This window comes from Bubalus kerabau, chromosome 1 (assembly GCF_029407905.1).
Source record: "Bubalus kerabau isolate K-KA32 ecotype Philippines breed swamp buffalo chromosome 1, PCC_UOA_SB_1v2, whole genome shotgun sequence".
In the NCBI taxonomy this organism is placed as follows: domain Eukaryota; kingdom Metazoa; phylum Chordata; class Mammalia; order Artiodactyla; family Bovidae; genus Bubalus; species Bubalus kerabau.
In genome coordinates this window covers 175,849,599-175,873,614 of record NC_073624.1, presented here as the reverse complement: position 1 = coordinate 175,873,614, position 24,016 = coordinate 175,849,599, and the positions used below count along the sequence as shown (strand labels likewise).

Genomic DNA, 24,016 nt, shown 5'->3' with positions numbered 1-24,016 from the left:
CTGAGTACGCTTCTGATTTAAACGCAGGGATAAAGGTCTTTAAAAAAAAGGTCTTTATTTGAAGGCAAAACAGTAAAATCCACAAGAAATTGTTAACAACACATGTTTACAGTTTATCCTGAATCAGACACGTTTGAACAATTCACAGCTACAGGAAATCTAGAACAAAAATCAAACAGTTTATCCTATCAGGTTGAAAAGTTGGAGAGGACTTTGCATCTTATTGAAAAGAATTTTCCAAAAATGTTTCTGTACAAATAAACGGCACTGCACCAAGCTGCCCAGGGATGCCAAGGAGGGCGGATCCCAGGCGGCTCCTGGCAGAGGTGGCCCCCTCTGGCCTTCCCGCCCTTTGGGGGTGGGCGGGGACCTGCGAAAGAAGTGGCCGAGCAGGAGGCAGGGCCAGGGCTCGCGCCCCACACTCTGGATGAGAATGGGCCGTCTCACACGAGTGCTGGTGTGGGGGTTCCTCTCAGTGAAAAAAGCAAGTGGAGACGCCAAGGGTCCAAGTTCTCTGAGGGCGTCATCATTCCGTGACCTGAAGATGCCTCAGGTGAGTTTCCTCAGAACTTTTTGTTTCTGCAGGTAACAGCAAATGGCTAATGTTCAAAAAAAAAAAAAAAAAGAAAAAAAATCCTCAACTTAAACAGCTAAAGTAACTGAATTAAGGGCTGGTATGTCTCAGAGGAAATAGGTTTCAAATTATCTCACTGGGGATCAGCCTAGATCAGTATTCTTTTTTCTAAAACTAAACTGCTTGGAATAAAAATGAAAACCCCATTTAACTCTGCAAATCAAAAGTTCTGCCTTTTTCCATCTTTAACGAGTGAGCAGTAGCAGTGCCTGGCCTGGCGTGCGTGAGCAGGGCCCGTGCACACACGCCCCCTGGTTTCAGAGGCTCAGGCTGAGGGGGGAGTGAGGCGGCCGTGCCTTCAGACGGTGGGAGGGTTTATCCAGGGGTCTTGTGTCTCTTGCTTCACTGTCCGGGGAAATAAGCTTGTGGCCGCGTGGGTGGGCACCCCCCGTGATGCCTGCTGCTGCGTTAGAGCTGGTTTGCGGGTGGGGCCTGGGCCTTCGGCACCATCCAGTGTGGCATTGGTCACGAGACCCGCACCCGTCTTCCTCCTCATGTCGCGCCCACGGGCAGAGCCGAGGGGAGCCGGGCTGCCCTGCCATCCTCCACCAGCAGTGGGCCCGGCAGCGGGGCTCTGCCGGCCTACTTGCACTCCTCCCTGGCCTTCATGCGGGCGATGAAGGAGTAGCTCTTGTTCCTGCGGTAGTTCTCGTAGGGGTCGTCCAGGGCCACGCCCACACCCTTGTACTGGTCCCACTTGTCCCGCACGTCCCCCCCCTTGATGGGGTCCTGGATCCCTTGCTCTTTCACGCCGAGGCCACCGGATCCACTCCAGCCTGAGAGAGAGACAGATGAGTGGTTACGACCCAGGGGAAGCCTGAAGCGTTGCGCCTTTACCCTGATGTGAAGTTCAGTGCAAATGCCTACAGGGAGTCCACGACATGCAGGGCACACACTTGGAACTAACGCGGTGAGAAAGAGCGCCGGCAGAAGCCCTGCAGGTTTCTGTTTCCAAGCGGGAACCTTCTGACTCCCTCAGCCCCCTCAAACCCCGAGTGCCCAGAGCGGGCTGTTCTGTCTTCCCCGGAAACTTACCCATTTTCACCAGCATCTGATGTCCTTTGTTCTCTTCCCCAAGCCTTGAGTCGGGTATAGGAGGTGCTGAATTAGAACCCAGACCAGCCGAAGAACTAAAATTAAGACAGGTAACGTCTTTTACAAAAGAGTGGATACATTTATTGGAATGAAAACTTAGAATATTACAGCGTGTGGTTTCTATGAAGGGTCGCCAGCGTGAGACGGACACACACACACACGTTTCGGGTCTCTAGCCGCCTTCTTTATCCTCTTCGCCGGCCAGTTAAGGGGGTCCCCTAAGATGACGGTCCCTGCCCCACACTTGGTGGCAACGTCCGGCCACACCGAACCCGTCAAATGGTTAGAAAACAGAGCCCAGCCCTGGCCTTGGGCTTCACAACGTGACCGCAGAGGTAAGAGCGAGGAGTGAGACGCGATGCCACCGTCGCTGCGCTAGCGAGCGCCCAGGGGCCCCCAGGTGCCACCTGGGCGCGGGCCGCCTAGAGCGGGTCTTCTAACGACACGTTTCAACATTCACAGCAAAGCATCAGAGGGTTCCAGCGCTACCAGAGATCATTGGACAGTTAAGACAGAAATCTTACGGCGGGGTGGGGCTCCTGGACCGTGACCGGTGCCTCCTTCCTGGGGAGTAGGACTTGGACCTTGAGCGCGAGCGGGAGCGGGAGCGGCTGCGAGAGGAGCGGGAGCGGCTGCGGCTCCTGCGGGCCGGGGAGAGGGAAGAGTCAGCACGGCCACCAAGGAGCCCCGGGCCTCGCACCCCATGCAGCGGCGCCCTGCTCACCTGGATCTAGAGCGGGAGTAGGAGCGCGAGCAGGAGCGGGACCGTGACCTCGAGTAGGAGCCGGACGACTTGGAGGACCTCGAGTTGGAGCGTGAGGAGGAGCGCCCTCGGCTTTTGGATCTGCTCCGAGACCTTGAAGGTCCACTGCGGGGAGAGGCCTGGTGAGCCGGAGACACCCCCCAGCCCGGCCCTAGAGGACCCAGAGGTGCCCAGTGCGGGGTCAGACACACCCTTTCCCGCACGCTGTTCGCACCAGCCTGTGCGTCCTCTCTTTCTTTGGCTGTGTGGGTGGCGGCTCCCGGTACCCTTATCGTAGGGTGCTTCACCCAAGACCCAGGCAAAGACCAGAACTGACCCCATCCCTGCCCCTCGCCTCGGGCGTGACACCACAGAGAGCCTGTGGGCCATGGTGGAGCTGCCTGCAGGCCGCCCTGGGATGAGACTGTGGAGACTCGCTCTCCACGGGGGACGCGGCGGGCACGCGGCTCTCACCTGTTCCTCTTCTCCTGGCCTTTCCTCCGCCGGGCCCGCATCTTTGCTCGGAAGAACTCGTAGAGACCGTTCTGCTCCCAGCCTTCGCTGTAAGACACAAGTGTCCCAGGGCTGAAGGGAGACCAGAGTCTCCCTCCTCAGGGACCTTCTCCTGCCCGACAGGCCGTCCCTCTCTTGCTTGGGATCCTGAGCAAGGACCCAGCACGAAAGCCCTTGGGGGCTTGCCTCGACAGGCTGCCCCTTGGAGGAGGAGCCAGGCTGAAGGGCGGGCCAGCCCCGGGATGCGCCCCCAGCCCTGCGTGGCTTCCTCGCCTTTCCAGGCTGGGGTTTCTCTGAACAGCTGAGCAGGGTCTGCAGGTTACCATAACAGGGGCTGAGGCACTCTGATGTAGGCAGGTAGGCCTGTGCCCTGCCACATGGCAGGGTAACCGCTGAAGTGAGATCACCAGGGGAGAGGCTCCTGAGGGACGACTATGACAAAGCCTGCTGGGCGGCAGCTGGCCATCTCTGAAACACACCCGCCCCGAGATAAGCGCTTGTCTGACGTGATAAAAGCTTTCTATCGAGGGCACTGCACGTGTGACACGCGAGCTGGGGGAGAAGTGGGCTCTCCTAGTCAGGCTCCTCACACCACCCCGGGGCAGAAGGTGTGCCTGCTGTGAGTTTCTGGTGAAGAAAGACCCGGGAGGACAGGCCGGGAGGGGACAGCAGCCTCCCCTCCTGCTGCCGGCCCCCCGGCGGGTCTCCGGGAGTGCCATACCTGTTCCTGGGCCTGTCATGGGAGGGAGGGCTGTAAAAGGCCTCCACGGCCGCCAGCAGCCTCTCACTGGGTGGCATGGGGGGTGGGAGGCGGATGTCTTTAGGATCCAAAGGCTTGTACTCGTGGTCTTCCAGCTGCAACAGAGAACACGCTGTCACCACTCCCTGCCTCAGCGCCCCAGGCCCATCCCATCCGGGGAACCGCGGGGCAACAGACAGCTGTCCTGGGCATCAGAGTGCCTCAGGCGGCCCTTCTTGGGAAACCCCATCCTCTTGTACGGCTTTAGCCACACCAATGACTCAGTAGCTACAGAATTCTCTCTCTACCAAAAATGCAAAGACCTTATTTATCCAGACACTCCGTGGACCCCAGATGCCCTCACTTGCCGACCACTGAGCTGTGCCCAGATGCCCACCTCCGGGGCCCCGCTCTGTGCCCCCTTCTCTGCTCCAGCCCCTACCCCAAGGGCAGCCCCGCTGGTACCTCGACCTTTAGCTATCCACACTGCCCCCGTGTAACCTGTCTCAACTTCCAGGGAGGGGCAATGACCAGAGTGCCCTGAGCCCTGGCCCTGGCTCCCTTCTGACCCCCTCTCCTGCCTTGCTTGATTGGTTGACCACCCCTTTTCTGAGAAACCCCTGTCCTCAGTCCCTGGACAAGGGGCTTCCAAGGCCAGGACCAAGAGGACCCCCCTTCACGCCCAGCCTTCTCGAGCAGTACCAAACCTGCAGCCCAGGACAGACACTCAGAGGAGCAGAGGGACACGGGCCTTGCTCACGGCCACGTGTGAGCGTGCAAGATAGGGTTGTTAACTGAGGCACACCCTTAATGACAAGCTGGTCAAGTTTACTGGGGTGCAAGAAATGGGGGGGACAGGGGCCTGGGAAACAACGTCTTGTAGCCAAGTGGAGAATGGATCCTACCCATGACTGTCCCACCTGGAGGACAAGCATGCGTGGCGAGGCCTGGCGCTCAGCTCTGCAATGTTACCTTCACGAGGGGGGCCATGAGCCCAGCAGGGAGGTCGAAGTAGGGCACGTTGGGGACCAGGCTGGGGTCGTCATGGTTGATGTGCGGAGGGCCCTGTCGCCGCATGTGCGGGGGCTGCCCGTTGAAGCCGTGGGGCGGAGGGCCGAAGTCAGGGTGCTGGGGCCCACCCCAAGGTGGGTGCTCGTTGATTCCAGGGTGAGGCATGCGGTGGCCGGGGTGGTGGTGAGGGGGTCCCATTTCTGCAGAACAGAAACTGCACTCAGGCCTGCTGGCAAGTCAAGAGCTGGGCAGTGCTTCGTTCACAGCCCCGAGGAATAGCTGGGGCTGGCAGTGGCCTGTCCTGCACACACAGCTGCACCTAACAGACCTCCGGGGTGAAAGAAGGAACCACAGGGAAATCACATAACCTTCAGAGAGCCATGTTATGAGCTTGACTGCAAATTCCCCTGCAAATTCACTCCTAGTCCTGAGGAACTGAGGTCCTGTGAGTGGGCCCTGATCCAATACTGACTGGTATCTCTATAAGATGAGAAGACTAACACACAGAGGAGACGCGGGGAGAGGTCGGCCATCCACAGGCCCCCAGGGGGTCTCAGGAGGCACCAAGCCAGCTGACACCCTGATCTCAGACCTCCAGCCTCCAGAACTAACTGTGGAGAAATCCTTGCTGTGGGAGGCACCCAGCCCATGGCCCTGTTACAGCAGCCCTAGAACACTTCACGTAAGCAATAAACCTAATGGTTTCCCAGCTCAATTTATAGTCAAGAATGGATGCGAAAATCCAGGCAGAAGCAGAGTAGAAATGAAATTTTTTTAGAAAACACAGAATCAGCCAGCCCACGTGTGGGAGGTGCCCACAACAAGGCTGCCAGTGTGCGCTCACCTGCCCCCTGTCCAGGCCTGGGCTGGGCTTCCCTGTCACCCTACGACCCCTCCGCCTGCCACCCTGGCTCAGGGCGTGCCAGGTCACATGGCAGGCTGGTGAGTGAGCTGGCCTCGGGGATCTCGGGACAGGTGAGGATGTGTTCACTGGCCCCAGGACGGACCCTGCCCCCCAAGGCTGATCTCACACTCACCCGCTTGAAAGTCCCCTTGAGGGTAGTCAAAGCGGTGAGGGTAGGGCGGCCGCTCGAAGGGGTGTCGTGGGGGGAAGTCGTCCTGCATGAAGCGGGGCGGGAAGCGGTTGAAGTTGTGGGGGTGCGGTGGCTGGTTGAACTGCGGGTGCTGCTGGTGGGGCGGGAAGGGCCCGCGGAAGTGCGGCGGCCGCTGCATGCGGAAGGGCGGCTCGCGCTGGCCCCCGCCCCAGGGCGGCTGCTCGTGCTGGCTGTTCCAGGGGCCCTCGAACTGGCTGTTCCAGTTGGGGTCAGGTTGGCTGTTCCAGGGGGCGTCGCGCTGGCCATTCCAGCCGGGGTCCCCGCGCTGCTCGCCCCACATGCCCTCGTGGCTGTTGTTCCAGGGTGGGCAGTGGGGTGGCCCGCCCTGGTGGTGTGGGTAGGGGGGCTGCTCAGGAGGCTGCAAGGCAAAGAGCAGAGGTGAGTCCCGGCCCGTGCCGGGCACACAGGGTGCGCGGCAGCCACCTGCAGACACTGGTGTCCGGCTGCAGGGGGGGCGGCTGTGAGCCCAGCACCTGAGCTGCAGGCCTACAGTCCAGCCGGGCACGGCCGCCTTCACGTCACTCTGACCCGGGCGGAGGATGTGAGGTGCCTGCCTGCACTCCGGGCCCAGAATCTCAACTGCCGCGCCCACATCAGGGCCGGGGAGCACCCCAACCTCACGCCTGACAGGAGCCGTGGGATGAACGCCCGTCCATGAGCCCCTCAGCAGCACAGGGCAGGGGTGCTTCCCCAGTGCTCCCCGGGTGTGCAGGCTGAGCCACGGGGCCGCTGACCACACCCCTGCCTGCCTGTTCCCCCTTCCATCGCGTCTCTCCCCAACGCGGTTCTCTCATCCTGTCTCAGTGTCTGCTATGCCACCAGGAACGGTCTTACTGTGAGTTGAAGACAAGTTCCAGAGCCTGCCCGGCTGCTGCTCTCAACACTCAATGAGCCGGGACTGCAACCCAGACTCAGGACCAGCGTGAGGCTGCCCAAAGGGCCACCTCCGGGAGCAGGGCTGGGAGGCTGGCCCAGGCCACCACACCCTCAGGTCTTTCGAGAGAAGCCCCAAAGCCAGATTTTCAATATAACAACTATTTCAAAATGCGTAAGACGCCACATGGGCAGGCCAGGCCGTGGTGTCCTACGATGGATGGGAGGCACACTGCTAGCCTTCAGTGAGGGAGCCCCACTGTTGTGAGCCTAACCTGCTGGTCCCCAGAAAGACTGAGCCAGAAGACCTGAGGCATGTCTGTTTCCGCATCAGCCGAATGGGCAGAAGCGCCCCCACGTGAGAGGGTGCCCATGACCTGGCTGTCACCGCAGGCGCCCACAGATGGGGCCGCTTTGCGCGGACACCCAATCCTTTGTGAAGCTGAGGGTAGGCTGGGGAAAGGGGGGCAAATCACAGCCACGATCCCTTACTCGTCCGCCCAGAGCCATCTCCCTTACACACCCCCGTCCAAACAGGATCACCAGGGAGGGCCACACCCAGCACGGCCGGCCCACAGGCAGGTGGACGCCCAGAGCTGGACCTGGACGCTCTGACCAGGCCCAGGCCTGGACAGCAAACTGTGGGCTGCCTGCCAGTCATGCTCTGCCTGATGAGGTGCACCCGCCCTGGCCTATGAGTCTGACTCCAAGGAACCTGGGGAGGGATGGACCAGCGTCCCAGCCCCAGAAAACGCTGCCGGCCGAACACTCTTCACTTCCTTCCCTTTCTAAGCACCAGGTTCTTTCTAAGGTGATGAGATGTTGACACTGCTGGCCGAACCAGTTAAAAAGGGAAGGAAGCACAACACCGCACTATACTCGACACGGTGAACCTTCTGAGCATTCACGTGAACGCGGCCTGTGTGAGAAGCCCAGGCAACCCAAGCGCCCAGGGAGGATGCAAAGGCCCAGCTTTCCTCCCCAGCTCTGTCCCCACACCTTGGGAAGATGACCACCCTCTGGCCGCCCCCGGCACCCCGTGCCCTGCTGCAGAATCAGTTAAAGGCCCATGAACCCACACAGGGGCCAGCACCCACCTGCCTGCCATCCACCTACCCCAGCAGCAAGTTCTAAGAGATACCTGCTGTTGGCCCCAAGGAGCAACGGGGTGAGGCTGGTCGAACCAGGGGGGCTTGTTAGGTGGGATCTGGTCATGGGGCCCAGGGCCACGGGGGCCGCTGGCGGCAGGGTCCTGAACCCCTCCTGAGGTGTCGTACTCGGAAGACCCGGGCATCTGGATGGGAGGCTTGCTGTCATCTAGAACCAGACAAAAGAGCAGTCAGAGAAGGGGGCAGCAGGAAGCACCACCAGAAATGATCTTCAGCAAACACCCAGGGCCTAGCCAGGCTGGGCTTTACTGCCCAATAAACCCTTCATTTTTGACCCCACGGAAAACTGCCACTGCCTCGGGGAAGGCAGCACAGATAGAAGACTTGCTCGAGATATACACCTCTCTTCTTTGAAAGCTTGACAGTAAGTATCCTACTTATTGACTGCTATACCATATGGAGTTTAGCTTACTCAAAAATTTTTATCCTCCTTTTATTAAATACACTTACTGTATCTAGCTGAAAAATCATTTCTTCCCAATTGTTACTGTTAGATTTTCTAGTATTTACAAAAAAAAAAAAAAAGATTTTGAATTTAGTTAGCTGTGCCGGGTTTTAGTCGCAGCATGTGGGATCTAGTTCCCTGACCAGGGGTGGAACCCGAGCCTCCGCATCGGGAGCACAGAGTCTTAGTCACTGGACCATCAGGGACGTCTCAGATTTCCTAGTATTAAACCACCCTTACATATTCCTAAAACATACCCTATTTGATCATGATGTACCTTTTAAATCCTTGACTAGACTTCACTTGCTGAGATTTTATTTACTATTGTTTCATCTCTGCTCAGAAATGACAGTGGATTAACATTTTTCTATATTACTATCGCAATAGACCCAGATCTTCCTAGACTTTAATAATTCCTACTCCATCGGCTCTCTTAGGTACTTGACATCTTTTAAAAAAATTTCTTTCCCTGCTCACGTGCATCTTGTGTAAGTTATCCTGGCCTAGAAAATGACTTGGAGAGCCTTCCTCTCCATTCTCTGGGATGGTTTGTATGCAACTGTCTCAGGTGTAAGGGCTGGGTTGCATTTACCCGTGAAATCACCTGCCTGGTGCTTAAGTAGATTAGAATCTGATCCTAGGATTGGGCCTGAGACTACAGAACCCGAGCCCTTCCTGAGGGGAGAAGACTGCTTTCTGGAGGCTGCCTCTGGGGGGTGGGTGCTGAGGAAGCCACGTACCAGGCTGGGTGGTTGGCGGGATGGCTGGGGCGGGTGTGGGGGCTGGGGGAGGGGCAGGCGGCGGCGGTGTGGCCTTGACGTCAGCTTCCATTTGCGGCATCTGGATCTGCTGCTGCTGCTGCTGCTGTTGCTGCTGCTGCTGGGTCAGGCTGTTGACAAACTCCTCATGCTGGGTCTTGAGGGTCTGGATTTGCTGCTGGAAGGCCAGCTGCACTGGCTGGACCACTGAGGAGTATTCAGTGATGAGGGTCGCCTGGGGGAGAACATGGAAGCCAGCGCTCAGCATGTGGGACTCAAGGTCTGGGACCCTCTGGAGCAGCACGGGACAGCACCCAGAAGGTTGGGGCGATGCTGTGGGCAGCAAGGTCCAGGGGTCCAAGGCTGGTGAGGGACTGTCACGCAAAATAGTCAACTTGGGCTTGACAACCACAGAGCATCTCAATCTAGCCAGATGTAGTAAAGATCAGTGCCGCGGTAGCTTAGAATTCCCTCACAAAGGGAATACACAAGGACGGCCGTGCCCTGGGATGACACACACCCTAGGACGGGCTCACAGGCCATATGGCTTTGAACAAGTCACCACCTCCCTGGGGCCTCAATTTCTTCATCTGCAAAATGGGACGATAACAGAACCTACCTCTGGGGACTAGGAAGTAACACAGTGAACAGCACCAGGGCGGCTCAGTAACCATGAGCTACTGCCACCAACTCAAGAAGAGAAAAGCAGGGAATGTCACTGTGGTGTGGTGATGTGAGCCCGTTCTCATTTAGCAACAAAAAAAAGTGGGTAGAATTTTTTAAGTCTGAGATGCACTTTCGTCATTTGCCTCTCTGAGCACGAAAGCTTCTCCCCTGTAGGGAGGGCGGCGGTCAGGAGCATCACAGGGGCGACAGTCAGCATGTGGCTTCTGACGCTCAAGCTTCTGACACTTCTTGATGTGCAGGAAGACGACACCTCATGGCCTGACAATCAGGGGTGTGAGCTGTCTTTTATCCAGACAGCTGTCGCTGGGGTGGCAATGCCAGAGCCACGGCAGAGGGAGCCAAGAAGATCTGGCCCTCCTCTCCCTGCCCTGCAGCCCTGTCCTCTGAGCAGATGCCCCCTCTGAGAAGCACACAGGGGACCCTGCGCCCAACACAATAACCATGGCAGCTTACTTAAGGTTTTCCGCACGTTCCTATCATGCCTGGAGGACCAGGGCAGACGGACCAAAGACAACCCCGAGAGCAGGGTCCACATCAGGTAGCTGGTCATGGCAAGCCAGGAGACACCCTGGCGGGCTCCCTTAGGGGGACCTCACTGGCCGTTGTGGAGGGGGTGGGCCCCAGTGCTGCTCCTCAGACCCCGCCTCCTGCTGCTCACCACCACACCAGGGCACCCCTGGGAGTTGGGTTTGGAAGATGCTACCAGGACCCCGAGGGCACCACCCAGCCCCCAAACCTCAGGGAGCAGCGCCCACCTGGTACTGGCCGAGCCCCAGGGCAGGGCTCTGTAACTGCTGGATGATGGAGTCGTCGAAGTAACCGTTCTTCTCCCAGAGCTGTAGGAGCTGGACATGGAGAAGGGAGAGGCTTGTCAGGGGGAGACGAGCGCACACGCCCCCAGTCCCTGTCTCCGTCCCCGCCCCGCCCCGCCTGGCTGTCCCACGTACCCGGGCGATCTTCTGCTGCTTGTCCTCCTCCACGGCCAGGAAGCTGGTACAGTAGATGGGCACCACGACCTTCTGCAGGGCGGCCAGCAGCTCCCGGGCCTGCTTGCGCTGGCTGTGAGGGAGAGACCTTCCGCGCGTCAGGGCCCTGGGGCGGGACCCAGCCACGCGCCCGTTACCATTACGGCTCCGGCCACAGCCCCCTCTGCCTTCTTGGGAAACGGGCCCCCAACCCGGCCAGGACAAGGGCTGGGCCCCCAACGAGAGCCGTGCTGGCACCTGGGCCCGAGGGACAGACAGCAGTGGGAAAGAACACAGCCCTGGGGCTCTCAGAGCACGGCCTGTCCACCCCCCCCCCCCCCCCCCCGGTCCCCTCCTCAGCACCATGACCCTTCCCTCCCAGAGTGGCCTGAGGACTGCCAGACATGGGCTGGTGAGAGCCCCTGCTGCCCACAAGGGCTGGGCTGGTGCTGCTGTGGGCGTGGGGCCTAGTCCCTGAAGCCTCGCTCAGCAGAGCTACCCTCTCTGCGCAAGGCAATCTGGGCTGGGATCCCGCCTTCCACAAGGGAGCACATGGGCTGTCAGGGGGCCTAGCAATCAGGTCCGCAGGATGAGGTGACCTTTCAGCGGGGGCAGGGTGCAGCCGCGGGTATACTCTGAGCGTGAGTGAGTATGGGGACTCCCCAGGCTGTACGATGAGGTGTCAGAGCCTGGGAAAGAAGCGGGGCAGCTGGAGCCCCTCCCAGAGGCGAGCCCACCCCAGGGAGCTCAGAGACAGCAGCAAGGGCCTGAGGCTGGGGGAGGGCAGTCCAGGCAGGAGGACAGGGCCGGTGGCACTGGGCTTCCTGACAGCGGGGCTCAGGAAGGGCATGGCTGCAGAAGTGCCAGAAACAGGGCTGTCTCTGCCGAGCTGCCCTGAGTCCATGGAGCGGCTGGTGGAGCAGAAGGGCACACAAGGTTCCGAGCAGCTGCTAGTTTCCCAGCGGCAGAGAAATAAGGGAAGGTGAGGCATGGAGTGCGAAGTGGAAGCGGAACTGCCCACGTGGCCCAGGAAGCAGGGAGTGGCGGGCCAGTTGCATGCGGGCGGAAATGGGCAAAAGCCAGGTCTGAGCCTGCTGCCCTCATGGGAGCTGTCCCTTCAGCCGGTCAAGTTCAAGGTCAAATGTGGCAGCCAGTCTTCACAGCGACAGGCTACCCTCACTAGCCCTGTGAGCTTCCACCTGTCTTTGGCCCAGGGATTGGTTTCGCGACTTAACCTTTGTTGTAAGACACCAGAAAGGCCATGAGCAAGTACATACTGGCCTGGCCTTAGGACGGTTGGGTGGAGAGGGGAGGCAAGTCTCTGGGCTGGGACACAGGATTAGCCAGGAGGCCCTATTGGAAGACTCCTGAAGCAGAGTGCATTCAGGGCAATGGAGTGTGTGTAGATCAGTGAAGAAAGGAAAATGAGTGGCAGGTATGAACAAGGCAGCCAACGGACACTGGAAAACACGCAGAAGTTGCCCTGAAAGCAAGGCGCAAGGGGACGGTGGCCTTGGGGGGGGCGCGGGGTCCAGGGTAGGGGCTGAGGGGTGTATGTGAGGGGAGAGGGGGTGGCTGTCCTCCCCGTGGGGGCTTGTGGCTCAGACCAACCCTCAGGAAGAGGGATCCCAAGACAGGCCGGGCTCCTGCGGGCAGAGCAGCGGCCGGGAGGGGGCGGAGGAGTGGAGGCCGGCGGGGCCAGCGGGCGCTCACCAGTGGTGCAGCACGTCGTTGATCAAGTAGATGAGGTGCAGCCGCAGCTCGAAGTGCGCCCCGTCGGCCGTGATGCGGTTGCGGAGGTGGCCCGCCATCAGCTCGCAGTGCGGTGGGGACTTGGCATTGCTGAACATCCAGTTCTTCCCGGCCTGCAACAGCCAGGACAGCGGGTGACGTGGGGCCGGCGTCCCCAGGCCTGAGGGTGTGCAGACGCCTGGGGTGCCCACCCACCTTCTCTCTCTCTCTTGGCGGAGAGCCCACGAAAGTGCTCAAGCAGAAAGTGGAGGGAGAAACGGGGTGCCCCGAGAGTAGCCCCGGCCCAGACAGGCTGTGGGCGCCCCCACCTCGTCAGGAGCACCAGACTCTGGAGTGCGCCCCCGCCCCCGCCCCCCTCACCGAGATGGCGTCCTTGGTGCAGGTATCGATGATGGGCTGCAGCAGGTTGTCAAACTCGTTCATGTCCAGCTGCGTCTCCTCCAGGAGCTTCTGCATCTGCTGCTCCAGTGCGTGGGCCACAGCTGCTGTTACCTGCTCCTGGAAGGCCAGGGGACGCCAAGACTGCGTGAGGAGGGACCCCGGCCCAGGCACACCCAGGCTGGCCCGTCCGTGCCCGCCCCCAGCATTCACACCAGAAGCCTGAGACACGCATCGGAGAGTCACGCCGCAGTACAAGAGTAGGCAGCGGGGGGAGCCAGGCAAGACACAGGGGGAGACATGCCCCCCCAGAGGTGACAGATGGAAAGGTTAAGGCCCAGAGGAACAAGGAACCTCTGCACGTGAACTCACCAAAAAAATAAAGAAAAATGAGTGGCGGTGTGAACAAGGCGTGGGGAGGATGCACATAAACAGACACCAGTCAAATAAACGCAGAGCCATCGTGCTGGCAACCAGGAGTCCAAAATTAACACGCGATGCCAGACTTCTGCCCATTAGATTGGCAGACTGAGGTATGGCTGAGACCCAGTGTTGCAGGGGGACAAGCAGTCAGCCCAGGGCTGGCTGAGGCTGGAATGCTCGGTTTGTGAAGAGTTCCATGTGCAAACTGAGAGTGAACATTCTGGAGTGTTTTGTTTCCAATACATCAATTTGCGTCTCAACTCCAGTAATAAAATTGGGGCTGGTGTTTCAAGTGTCCTTATCCACCTTGGGTTTCCAGCAGTTGATCCTACTGTATCTGGCCAAAGTACCACCAGTCTGTGATGGACTGGGACAAAAGGGTCCACCTCACAAGAGCCTCCTCCTAACTGGCAAGAACAGTGCGAACGGCACCAGAGGCCACCTGGCGTTCTCTGTCACACCATTTCCGACGTGCAGGCTCACTTGTCACATCTGCTGCAGCGTGATGGGGGCATGTGTGTCAAAGCCTATGCAATGAGCTCACTGGGAGGAGACACAATCTTAGGTTCTGGCGTGAGGGGTGGAGCTAAACACAACAAAGGCGGTGGCGGCGCGGGAGGAGCGACGACTGTCTCGCACCAAGCCCTGGGCAACGGGACAGCCCTGGGCAACGGGACAGCCCCGTCCTCAGCGCCGGTGCAGACGCGAAACCCGAGGCGCAGAGGTGCGTGCCGGGTGCCCCTCGGGAGGAGGGGTGGGGTGGGAGGAGCGGGCCCGTACCTGTCTGAGGGCCAGTAGGTGCTGCTCCTGCTGCTGCAGGTTCCACTGGCTCTGCTGGATGAGCTCGTCCATGGACGGGGTGCCCTGGGCTGGCGCGACGGGTGCCGCAGGGGCCAGCGGGGGCTGGGGCAGGGGAGGCATGGTCGCAGCCGGTTCCAGCTCCGGGGCCTGCTGCTTGCAGATGACTGGCAGGAGAGGAGGAGAGGCAGCCCCTGTGAGGAGGCGGCGGGGGTCCAGGTATCCCCTTGGTGGCTACTTGGGCAGCTCCCCTCCGTATACTCACCCCCCAGCAGAGGACCCCTGTGACCTGTCCCAGCTATGTTCACCCTGTCTCATAGGGCCTGGCCCTGGGCCCTTTCCAGTTGCCCTCTCCTCGGAGACCTTTGGGATGGTCTCCACTCTCCAGCTAACACCATCTGGCCTTGCCCTCGGTCCATTAGCCCAGAAGCCCAAAGCCACCCACTTCCACCCTCGCCTGGGCCTGAACAAACAGTCCCTCCCCAAGGGGCTCTCTTGACCCTGAGCACCCTTGCCTGCTGTCCCCCAGTCTACTCTTCCCTTCCCAGGTAACAAAGCTACCGAGCCTCTGGAGGGCCAACCAGCAAGGCCAAACAACCGTGGCCCTGTGGAAGGAGCGCGGCAGTGACCCAACACACACAGTGGCCTCCGGACACTGGGTCCCTCGCCTGCCCTTCCACAGACTCTACTCTCCTGTATTCAGGGGTCAGTCGATTGAGGCAGCGTGGGCTGCCCCATCCTGCTGGCAGGAGACAGGATGGGCAAGTGCAGGCCCCGAACCTTGCCAGATAAGACAGGAAGGGAGGACTTGGGGAAGGGTCCCCAGACAGATGGCTGCCCTCTCTGCCTCTGGGCCTCATCTGGTCTGAACAGGACCATACTCTGCTGGAGCCCTTCTGAGTCCTACCCTCAGGGGTCCCAGCCAAAGAAAGAACAATGAGGTGGAGCGTGCTGCCCAAGGCCCGCCACAGGGCGCCTAGGTCTGAGTTGGGCCTTCCGGCCCTTGCACCCAAGGGCAGCCCATGGGACCACCCCGACGTGCAGTCTGGATCGCGCCCCTCGCTGCTTCAGCACGTGTCGCCTTGCTGTCTTTCATTTTCTGTCTTTACTGGCTCCTCCCATTAGCATCTAGTCATGGTGGAGTCTTCAGTCTTTACAAACTCCCCCTTCAGCCTGTGCCTCCCCATCCAACAATTTTACAGCCAAAGTTCATCTTCAGTTCTTCTCCCCTTTATCTCAACCCACAGAGGCCTGGGCTCTGCCGGCCCACCCCACCCTCAAAGCCACCGCAGCCATCCCCACTCAGCCAGATGGCGCCGTTTCAGCTCCTTGTCGCATGTGGCTGGCGTGGCCGTCCCCTTCCTCTGTCCCACTCGTACATGCTGGAGGCCTGGACTGTGAACTAAACGCTCTTCTCTGAGCAAGCCTCTAGGGGAACGTGATGTATCGCTGTGGCTGTGGTTACAGTCTGCACTCTACGACAGGGAGCCTCCAACCCTTGGCCTGTGAGGAACCCCGCCGCACGGCAGCAGGTGAGCAGTGAGCAAGCGAAGCTGCATCTGTATTTACAGCTGCTCCCGATCGTTCCCATTATCGCCTGTGCTCCGCCTCCAGTCAGATCAGTGGCAGCATCAGATTCTCACAGGATCATGAACCCTACTGAGAACCACGCATGTGAGGGATCCAGGTCTCGAGCTCCTTATGAGAATAATCTAATGCCTGATGATCTAATTATGGTGAGTTGTGTAATTATTTCATTATCTATCACAATGTAATAATACTAGAAATAAAGTGCACAAGCATAAGGCACTTGCGTCATCCCAAACCAGTACCCACCCCCCCCCGCCCCCACCATCGTCTGTAGAAACACTGTCTTCTATGAATCTGGTCCCTGATGCCATAAAGTTTGGGGACCACTGCTCTATAACCCCTAAATCTACCTGTGGCACCCTGGATTCCTCAGGCTTTAGGTCTTAGACCAAACAGCCACTGTTTTCTGCAGATGCCCCAAACAGGTATGGTTTTCTCTTGCCCTGTGCCCCACCCCTTCCAAAGCCCCACTCCTGATCCATGGCTGGCACAGCCACGCCCACTTACCCAAGCCAGAAGCGAAGTTCGTGCACCTCTCTCTCCTTTGCACCCCACACTAACCAGCTGCCCCACGTAGTCAAGTCACCCTTCTAGATCACACAGCACTCTGCACGGCCATCGCTGCCACGACTCTGGCTTGACTCGTCACCCTAGGTGTCCCTGCACCCAGTCCTGCCCCCTTTCCTCTTCTCTACCCCATGGCCGTAGTGCTGCTGACCCAAGGGGGGTCCAAGGGGCCAGCCCCAGGTGACACCGAGACAAGCACAGAAATAGCAGGGGAGTGTTTGGGCGCTTTCACAGAAATTTGATGTTTCATGGTTTACATTTTTTGGGGGCTGTGCCGTGCAACTTGCAGGATCTTAGCCCCCTGTCCAGGGACTGAACCTGGCCCCTGGCATTGAAAGCACTGAGGTCCTAACCACTAGGCCACTAGGGAACTCTCATAGAAGTTTACATTTTCATTGTACTTTGCAAAACTGTACTTTCTGCAACAGATTGGAGAAAAAAAACAAAACCAGTTTGCTGTGTAGGGTGTAGGAGTCTGTAGGGTATAATTCCTGAGCGGTCCCGGAACTCAGTCTTCTCAAACCACCAGGCTGGCTACATAATGGCTAGCCCTGCTCCAGAACACAGTACCAAAACCCTTCCAGAGCTTCCCTAGAGCTTCCAGAATTTCTAAGTCCTTTGCAAGCCAGCCCTCCCTGCTCTGCACTTCTGGCCACTCCAAGAATCACTCGTTCTCTGGGGTTTGGGAACCCTGAGCTTCTGGTTCCCACTACTCCTCAACCCCTCCTAAGGTTCCATCTTCTGTCTGAACACTCTTGTCTCCTCAATTCCTACTTGGTTAACTCTGTCACAGACTTTAATGGCAACGGAGATACTGTTACCTGCAGAAAGGATTCCCTGAGCCCTGATCTTCACCTGCTAGAAGCATTCCAAGCTCCCCACATTATGGCACCAAGTCCCAAGCCACCTCCTACTGCTGACCTTCCAGAGTGGGAGTGGGCTCCCCTTGAAGGAGAAGCATCTCTCACCTCATGGTCACTCAAACCAAAACACAGTCCTCCCTTGCCCAGTTACATCACCCACATAAATATCCAACTGGCATTTCAGTTCATGTATTCTACCCCTTAACCCTAGCTGTCCCCAGGCCCACTTTCTCTACTCTACTCACTGACTTAATCCAGACCTCATCACCAGCTGCCGGCCTCACTGGTCCTGGTCTCCATTCATGCTCCCTCCAGCCTGTCCGCCACATAGGCCACGCAAACCCAACCCACCTCTTCCTGTTTCAGCCTCTCTAGTGGTTCCCTACTGCCTGTATCAGGGGTTTCAAACCTGATGGGCTGAGGCTAAGGAATGGTTTGCTCCAGAAACACACAGGTAAGTGAGTACATTTTGCCTACAATTTCAGGCAACAGATCTCCCCTAATCACATCTCTAACCTAAATAGGCAAGACTTCCTTGGTGGTCCAGTGGTTAAAAATCAACCTCCCAATGCAGAGGATGTGGGTTCGATCCTCAGTCAAGAATTAATATCCTATATGCCACAGGCAACTTAAGTTCTCACAACACAACTGCCGAGCCCCTGAGCTCTGGAGCCCATGAACCACAACTAAATAAATATTAAAACAAACGAAAAACCTGAACAGGTACCAGAAGAACCCCTGAACAAAGGAAGAAAACCCAAACTTTCCCCTTGGAAACTTTCCCACTCCAGAGCAAACTCTTCTGTCTACACATGTCTAGGTGCCATGCTGGATCTCTTACGCTTTGGTTTCTCTCTCGGCTCTCAAAACACACTGTGCCTGTCCAAGCCACTGTACTTTTGCCATAAGAACATCTATTACATGCTGCCTGTTAGGCACAATAATGTCCCAAACAAGGTCTGGTTGACCTCGAGGAGTTTGTAGTCCAGGGAGCATTCACCTTTCAATGTCCAACTGCTTGGCAATCTGCAACACAACGGTATCTAGAAGCTAGTGATTTGCTATTGAACAAGACAGACGTGAGCTCAGGGACTATCTATTTGGTGTCTATATTTGTTATTCATAGGCTAGTGGTGATAACAAACTCCATCTTAAACTCTTTAAGGGCAAGGCCGGGTTTCTGAAGCACAAACCAGTGAACATAAACAGCTGCCAAGTAGTAAAGTCCACAGGACAATTCATTTTGATCTGGATTGCAACCACCAGAAATGCACAAAAACCCTGCTGGACGCCCCAGAGAGCCCGCAAAGAGGGCTGGACGGTATTCATCCGGAGGGTCCCACTCAGCCTGGCTTCTATCACTTCCTCTGTATAAAACACTGAAGCACTCTACTCGGTGACATCAGTCATCAAGTTTGCAAAACAACAGGAATCCTTGATTCCGAGCCCAGAAGGAAGATCAATAACCTCGTTCTCCGTAACACTCGGACTGCAGCCCTGAGGCTGCAGGACTCCAGAAACAGCGGAAAAGATCATACACGCCGAACTAATCCATTTTCACAAAGAAATACCATGCGACCCCAAATAAGGCGTTTAGTGGTAGAGCCCGAGATGGAATCGGAGAAAGGAAGGGCTAGAGGAGGGGGCCCGAGAGCTGGAGAGGACTCACGCTGCTGCTGCTCCAGCGCCAACTTGCACTTGTAGTAACTGTAGAACTCGCCTCCGAACAGAAAAGAGAATTTCGGGTTGTCCTTCTGCTTCTCCATCGTCATCTTTTCAAACTCGGGCCCGTTCCGAGCCACGAACTGGGCCAGCTTGTCGATGACATTTCGGAGCTCCTGGTCTGGAGGACGGAGAAAAGGCCACACGGGGCATCAGCGAGGACCGCCCAAATCCGGGGGCCCTGGTTTCCCAGCCCGCGTCCGCCGGTCGGGTCCCTAGGGGTGGGCCCCGGAGAGGCCGCCCTTGTACGGGTCCCGATAGGGGCCAGAAGCGCGCCGGGAATGCGAGGACCCGCGGGAGAGGCCGCGGGCAAACCCGGGAGGCCGAGCCCCGCCCCTTCCTAGGCCCGGGGACCCTAGGAGGCGGGGCGGGTCAGCTGGGGGTCCCGGGGAGAGATCAACGGGCCCCGAGTCTGGGCTAGGCCTCACCGTCTGGCGGCAGCGGCATCTCCATGGCTCCGGCCGCGGGGAACGTCCTCCGGCGCCTCACGATCGCCCACCAGGGCCGTCTGCGGAAGCCGGCCGGAAGTGGCGCGAGGGAGCCTTTTACGGCTGGCCTCGCGCGCTGCTTCCGCCCGCCACTTACGGCCGTCGCCAGGAAACCCCGGAAGTGAGGGCTCGGGGTGGGCGGGGAGAAGCCGCGCGTGGCTGAGCGCGCGGGAGGGGCTAGCGATGCGCACGTGCGATGGCTTTTCCGCGCATGTCCAGAGTGGGCTCATGATGCGCGACGCCGGGCAGCGGCTGGAACGGCGCGGACGACCGTTAGCCGCGGGCGTGCTTGTCCGCGTTGCAGTCCTAAGGCTTGACTGGCTGAGTTCTCTGCGGGAATAGGGAACCTGGGGAATTCCTGCCCATGTCAGGGCCTCTTTTCTCCTCGCGGGGCCACGGCGAGGAAAATACGAGGTGAGGTACGTCCGGGAGGCTCCTGGACGCGGCGCCTGTCACATCTCCCCGGGCCCGCCCGGAGGTAGAAGCCGAACCGGGAAGCTACGGGCTTCGCAGGGATGGAACTGGCTTATTGAGGTTCAAGAGATCTTCAATTCGGTTTCTTCTTCTCGATCCAGCGGTTTGATAAGATTTTAAGGCGAGGGAAACCCCCACCTCCGCTAGCCTCCGAGTGCGCCCCTCTGGGGCTCCCGTGGCTTTTGTGCAGTCGTTTAAGCAGCGGTGATCGAACGAGCGCCCAAGACCTGCGGGTGCTGGGCCCTCTACACCGCGCGTCCAGAGGCCACGGCGCCATCCTGAAAGATGCAGTTACAGTGCTTCCAAAACGATGATGTTAATGTATGCCAATTGTGGAGAAAGGTAACAAGCTGCAGTATGTATTAGAGACATGTAAACTGTGGACTTGCCCGGTAATCTGACGCTGAGATAGCTTTGTTCACATTAATACTTGGTTGGCTATAAGGTATTTTATTTTGTGGAAATGGATGTCTGTGTGTTTAGATAAGTTTCTTTTTTGTTGTTTCGTAATTTCTCCCATCTGACGCTTATGGTTTGTCTCCTGTACGCGAAATATTGCCTTAGACCAGAAGCCGGCAAGCTTTCTATAAAGGGCCAGATAGCAAGTATTTTATAGGCTCTGATGGCCAAGAGCCAAAAACGAGGCTTTTATGTAGGTGCTTATATAACCAAAGATAAAAACGCCCAGAGTACTTGTTGGTGGAATTTAAAATATAACAATTGAGTACAGTTTTTAAAATATAGGTCTAATGAGAAGAATGCAGTGCTGTTTTTGAAGATCCAAGTCAGTCTTTGCTGTCCTCAGTTGATTGCAAATGTTCACCTGTAAAGACCATCCTTGGCTCACAGAAAGGCAGGTTGGATATAACTTGTTAATGAAACAGTGAACAAGTCCAACCTAATCTCTGCTCTCATGAGCCCACTGCTAAGATAGGCAGACCCCATAAATCAGTAACAAATATATCACCTCAAATGTGTTATTGAGCAAAACCAAAGGGTGTGAAGACTATGAGAAGGGAGAAGGGCAGTGTCTACGCTGATAAGGTTATCTGAGAAGGCCCTTGGGAGGTAAGGTTTGATTGAGATCCCCACTCCGAAACCAGCTATGTGAACACTCCAGGCAGAGGGACTATCAAGGGGATGTTCTGTTTCTTATAATGCTCAGAAATCTGGATAGTGTGATTGCTCTGTATCAGTCAAGATCTGTATCAAGTAGCTTTAACCTGGGGTTTCTCCAGTGGTCCAGTGGTTAAGAGTCCACCTTGCAGTGCAGCAGACACCGGTTAAACCCCTGATCTGGGAAGATCCTACGTGCCGTGGGGCGGCTACGTCCCTGTGCCATGACCACTGAGTCCACGAGCACTGGGGCCTTGCTCCACAAGAGCAGCCACCACAGTGAGAAGCGTGTGCACTGCTACTAGAGAAAGCCTGTGCGCAGCAATGAAGACCCAGAGCAGCCAAGAAATTTAACCTGTGATCACCACAGTTGGACCACAGAGATGGCCCTGTTGCACATGTGTATTTTCGTGAGATGAAAATACTGGGCACTTACCAGATTCTTAACAGGATCTCTGAACCAAACAAATTGTATCCTTTTTTCTTTGGTTGGCTGCACCTTGGCATGTGGGATCTTAGTTCCCCTACCAGGGACTGAACCCGTGCCCCTGCAGTGGAAGTGCAGTCTTAACCACAGGACCACCAGGGAAGTTCCCATGGGGTCATCTTTAATGACTGCATAGGACAACGTGGTGTGGATTTACCATACCTTAGTGAAGCCAGTCTCTGGAGTCTCTTGGGTTGGTTATGCTTTTAACCCACTGTTAAAAGTTTTAGCTTGTGTACAGGTGTTGAGGTCAGAGAGTTTGCACTTTCAATGCTGATGTTGCTCAGCTGCCACCAAAAAGGTTTATACCCTTGACCACTGTGTCATACATTCATCTCATAGTGTTTAAAAAGCTGAGACTGAAAATTTAAGCATTACAAAGCCTCCCCCAGGCTTATTTCAGTGGGCCAAATCAGAATCCACTTGTCAGGAGAAAGCAGGAGAGAGTTGCGAGAAGTCAAGGCTGCTGCAGACAGAGATGATCTTCAAGGACCTAGAAACAGAACTCTTTAAGAAAACAAGTAGAGTGCACACTCCGTGGTGAGATGAACTTGCTGAGGGGACCATGTAACAAAAAGGCAAGAATTTAAGACCCATATGCATGCCCATTTTGGTCCTGCAAATGTTGAGGGGACCATGTAACAAAAAGGCAAGAATTTAAGACCCATATGCGTGCCCATTTTGGTCCTGCAAATGTGCTGGAAGGAATTTATCCTAGATCAGAAGCGTGTGCAGCGTCGTGCACTGCAAACTTATCCCATTAAAATAGTACTTAAGATGCAGCAATAGGGGTTGGTTAATTGTAGCACATCCTCTAATACCATATACAGCAGGCACAGAATCAAGGAAGAATATTTAGTAACATGAGGAAGTGTTACTAAAACGCAGCTTACAAAATATTATGGGCAATATGCCACTTTTGAAGAAAGTACATCTATCCTTCTTAAAGGCAATGGCTATGTCTAGCTTCTTGTGTACCTTTTCAGAGATAAACTGTTCACAAGCACCTTTATATCTATATAAAACAAGTTGTTTTCTCTGTCTCTTTCTTTTTGACCTCTGTATATAGGTAATCTTTTGGCTTTAATATTTTTTTCCAAACTTAAAAAATTATATATAGACTATAAGTTATTTAAAAAAGTAGTGGCTGACTGAGGAAATCTAGGCCCATCTAGATCCATGGTTTCAATAAAGCCAAAGCTTTGTGTGGCTATAGCCTCATCTTCTGCAATAACCGAACGCTGTGTGGTCAACAAGCTGAAGGCATAGCAGGAAGAAAGTCTTGTGGGAACTAAGATCCTTTCAAGTCCTAGACAATGAGCATTCCTTGGGCCTGATTGCCTGTCACCAAAACAACCTCTGGTCACAAAGGAGCTGCCCTGGGGTGACAAAGGAAGATTCCAGTGTCCGGGAGAGGACATCTCTGAAGAGGGGTTCCAGCTCTGGGGTCCGAGCAAGGAGGCCATCCCTGAACCTGGCTCTGCCTGACTCATGAGACGCGGCGCAACGCGTGGAACTGCGGCAGACAGCTGCCGAGCTGCGTGGTCACCTGGCCGTCAGGGCTCCTCCGGGTCTTCCTGTCACAGGGGGCCCGGGCGAGTGAAATGAAAGGATATATCTTTGACTGTGTGAGGCAAAGGTGACAAAAAGCAAAACTGCTCACTTACTGAGGCTGTTTTGCAGGGCAAAGGGCCCTGGGCTTGGAGTCTGACACTCGGGTTCCAGCCCTGTTCAGTGGGCCCAGCCTGACTTTCTCTGTTGCCATTTCCCTCTGTAGAAGGGAGCTAATATCTGCCTTTTGGGTTCTGATAGTTAAATGAGACATATGTAATAAAAAATGTGTGGATAAAATATTCTATGAATTGAAAATGCATGTCAGCACATCCCCATGTGCCCCTCAAATAACCCTGCACTTTAGCATTTTCTCCCCCACCTCCAACACAGCACCTGTGTGCTCCTTAGTCACACATCTAGAAATTGAGCTGAGTGCTCAGAGGGCAGGAGGCTTATTTGTTTCCTGTTTTGGGCACCACCTAAGCACTCAGTAAATCACTGAACAGAAGGATGTAGGCAATTGTTTTAGAAGAAACTTACCTATCCATTGCGATGAAAGGAAATTCTCTGTTGCCAGTGGTTTCTGAGTGATATGGGGGGAAATGGGATTGGAGGCAGACTGCAGTACCTGTGTCATCCTGGACAAATTACTTAACCCCTCTGGGCCCCATTTTCATCTGTAGCAAGGCAAAGGGTAACTGTTTGTGGATTGTGTATGAAAAGCCCACATGTATCAGGTACTCACTATTATTCCTTCACACAGATGCTGGATAAGCACAGCTGTTGCAACATTCTTGGATTTTCCATGTTACTTTGTTCAATAAAGACACATCATTAACTGTGATGCTGTAATTTCTAGTTTTATCCTACTGTCTCACAAATCCATAAATCACACATCTAAATTTGGGCTCAGAAAAAATAAAAAGGTTGCAATATACCTGGATGTGGGAACCAAGTTGGTGTGTTCTTTCTGCCTCTTACACATTTTGTGGCTGGACACGCTGATGACTGACTGACTCAGAAGGGGCCCTTCACCGACAAACTGGGGCCAATCTTAA

At 56.2% G+C, this 24,016-nt stretch overlaps 1 protein-coding gene across 2 annotated transcripts; it reads right to left on the bottom strand.

Annotated features, from left to right (window-relative positions):
- Window positions 1–36: 36 nt before the first annotated feature.
- Window positions 37–19,366, bottom strand: CHERP (calcium homeostasis endoplasmic reticulum protein). Of its 2 annotated transcripts, none has more exons than XM_055541975.1 (17): window positions 19,268–19,366; window positions 18,787–18,960; window positions 14,080–14,264; window positions 12,859–12,996; window positions 12,460–12,611; window positions 10,729–10,873; window positions 10,537–10,626; window positions 9,077–9,329; window positions 7,864–8,039; window positions 5,772–6,207; window positions 4,696–4,934; window positions 3,706–3,839; window positions 2,946–3,032; window positions 2,454–2,597; window positions 2,254–2,370; window positions 1,670–1,764; window positions 37–1,410 (listed from the first exon to the last, which is right to left on the bottom strand). In XM_055541975.1, exons 1-17 carry the CDS (start codon window positions 19,290–19,292, stop codon window positions 1,217–1,219), a joined length of 2,784 nt encoding a protein of 927 aa, XP_055397950.1. In that variant the 5' UTR covers window positions 19,293–19,366; the 3' UTR covers window positions 37–1,216. The 2 variants fall into 2 exon arrangements, with proteins under 2 accessions (XP_055397950.1, XP_055397960.1); XM_055541985.1 differs by having other exon boundaries at window positions 10,729–10,840.
- Window positions 19,367–24,016: the final 4,650 nt, after the last annotated feature.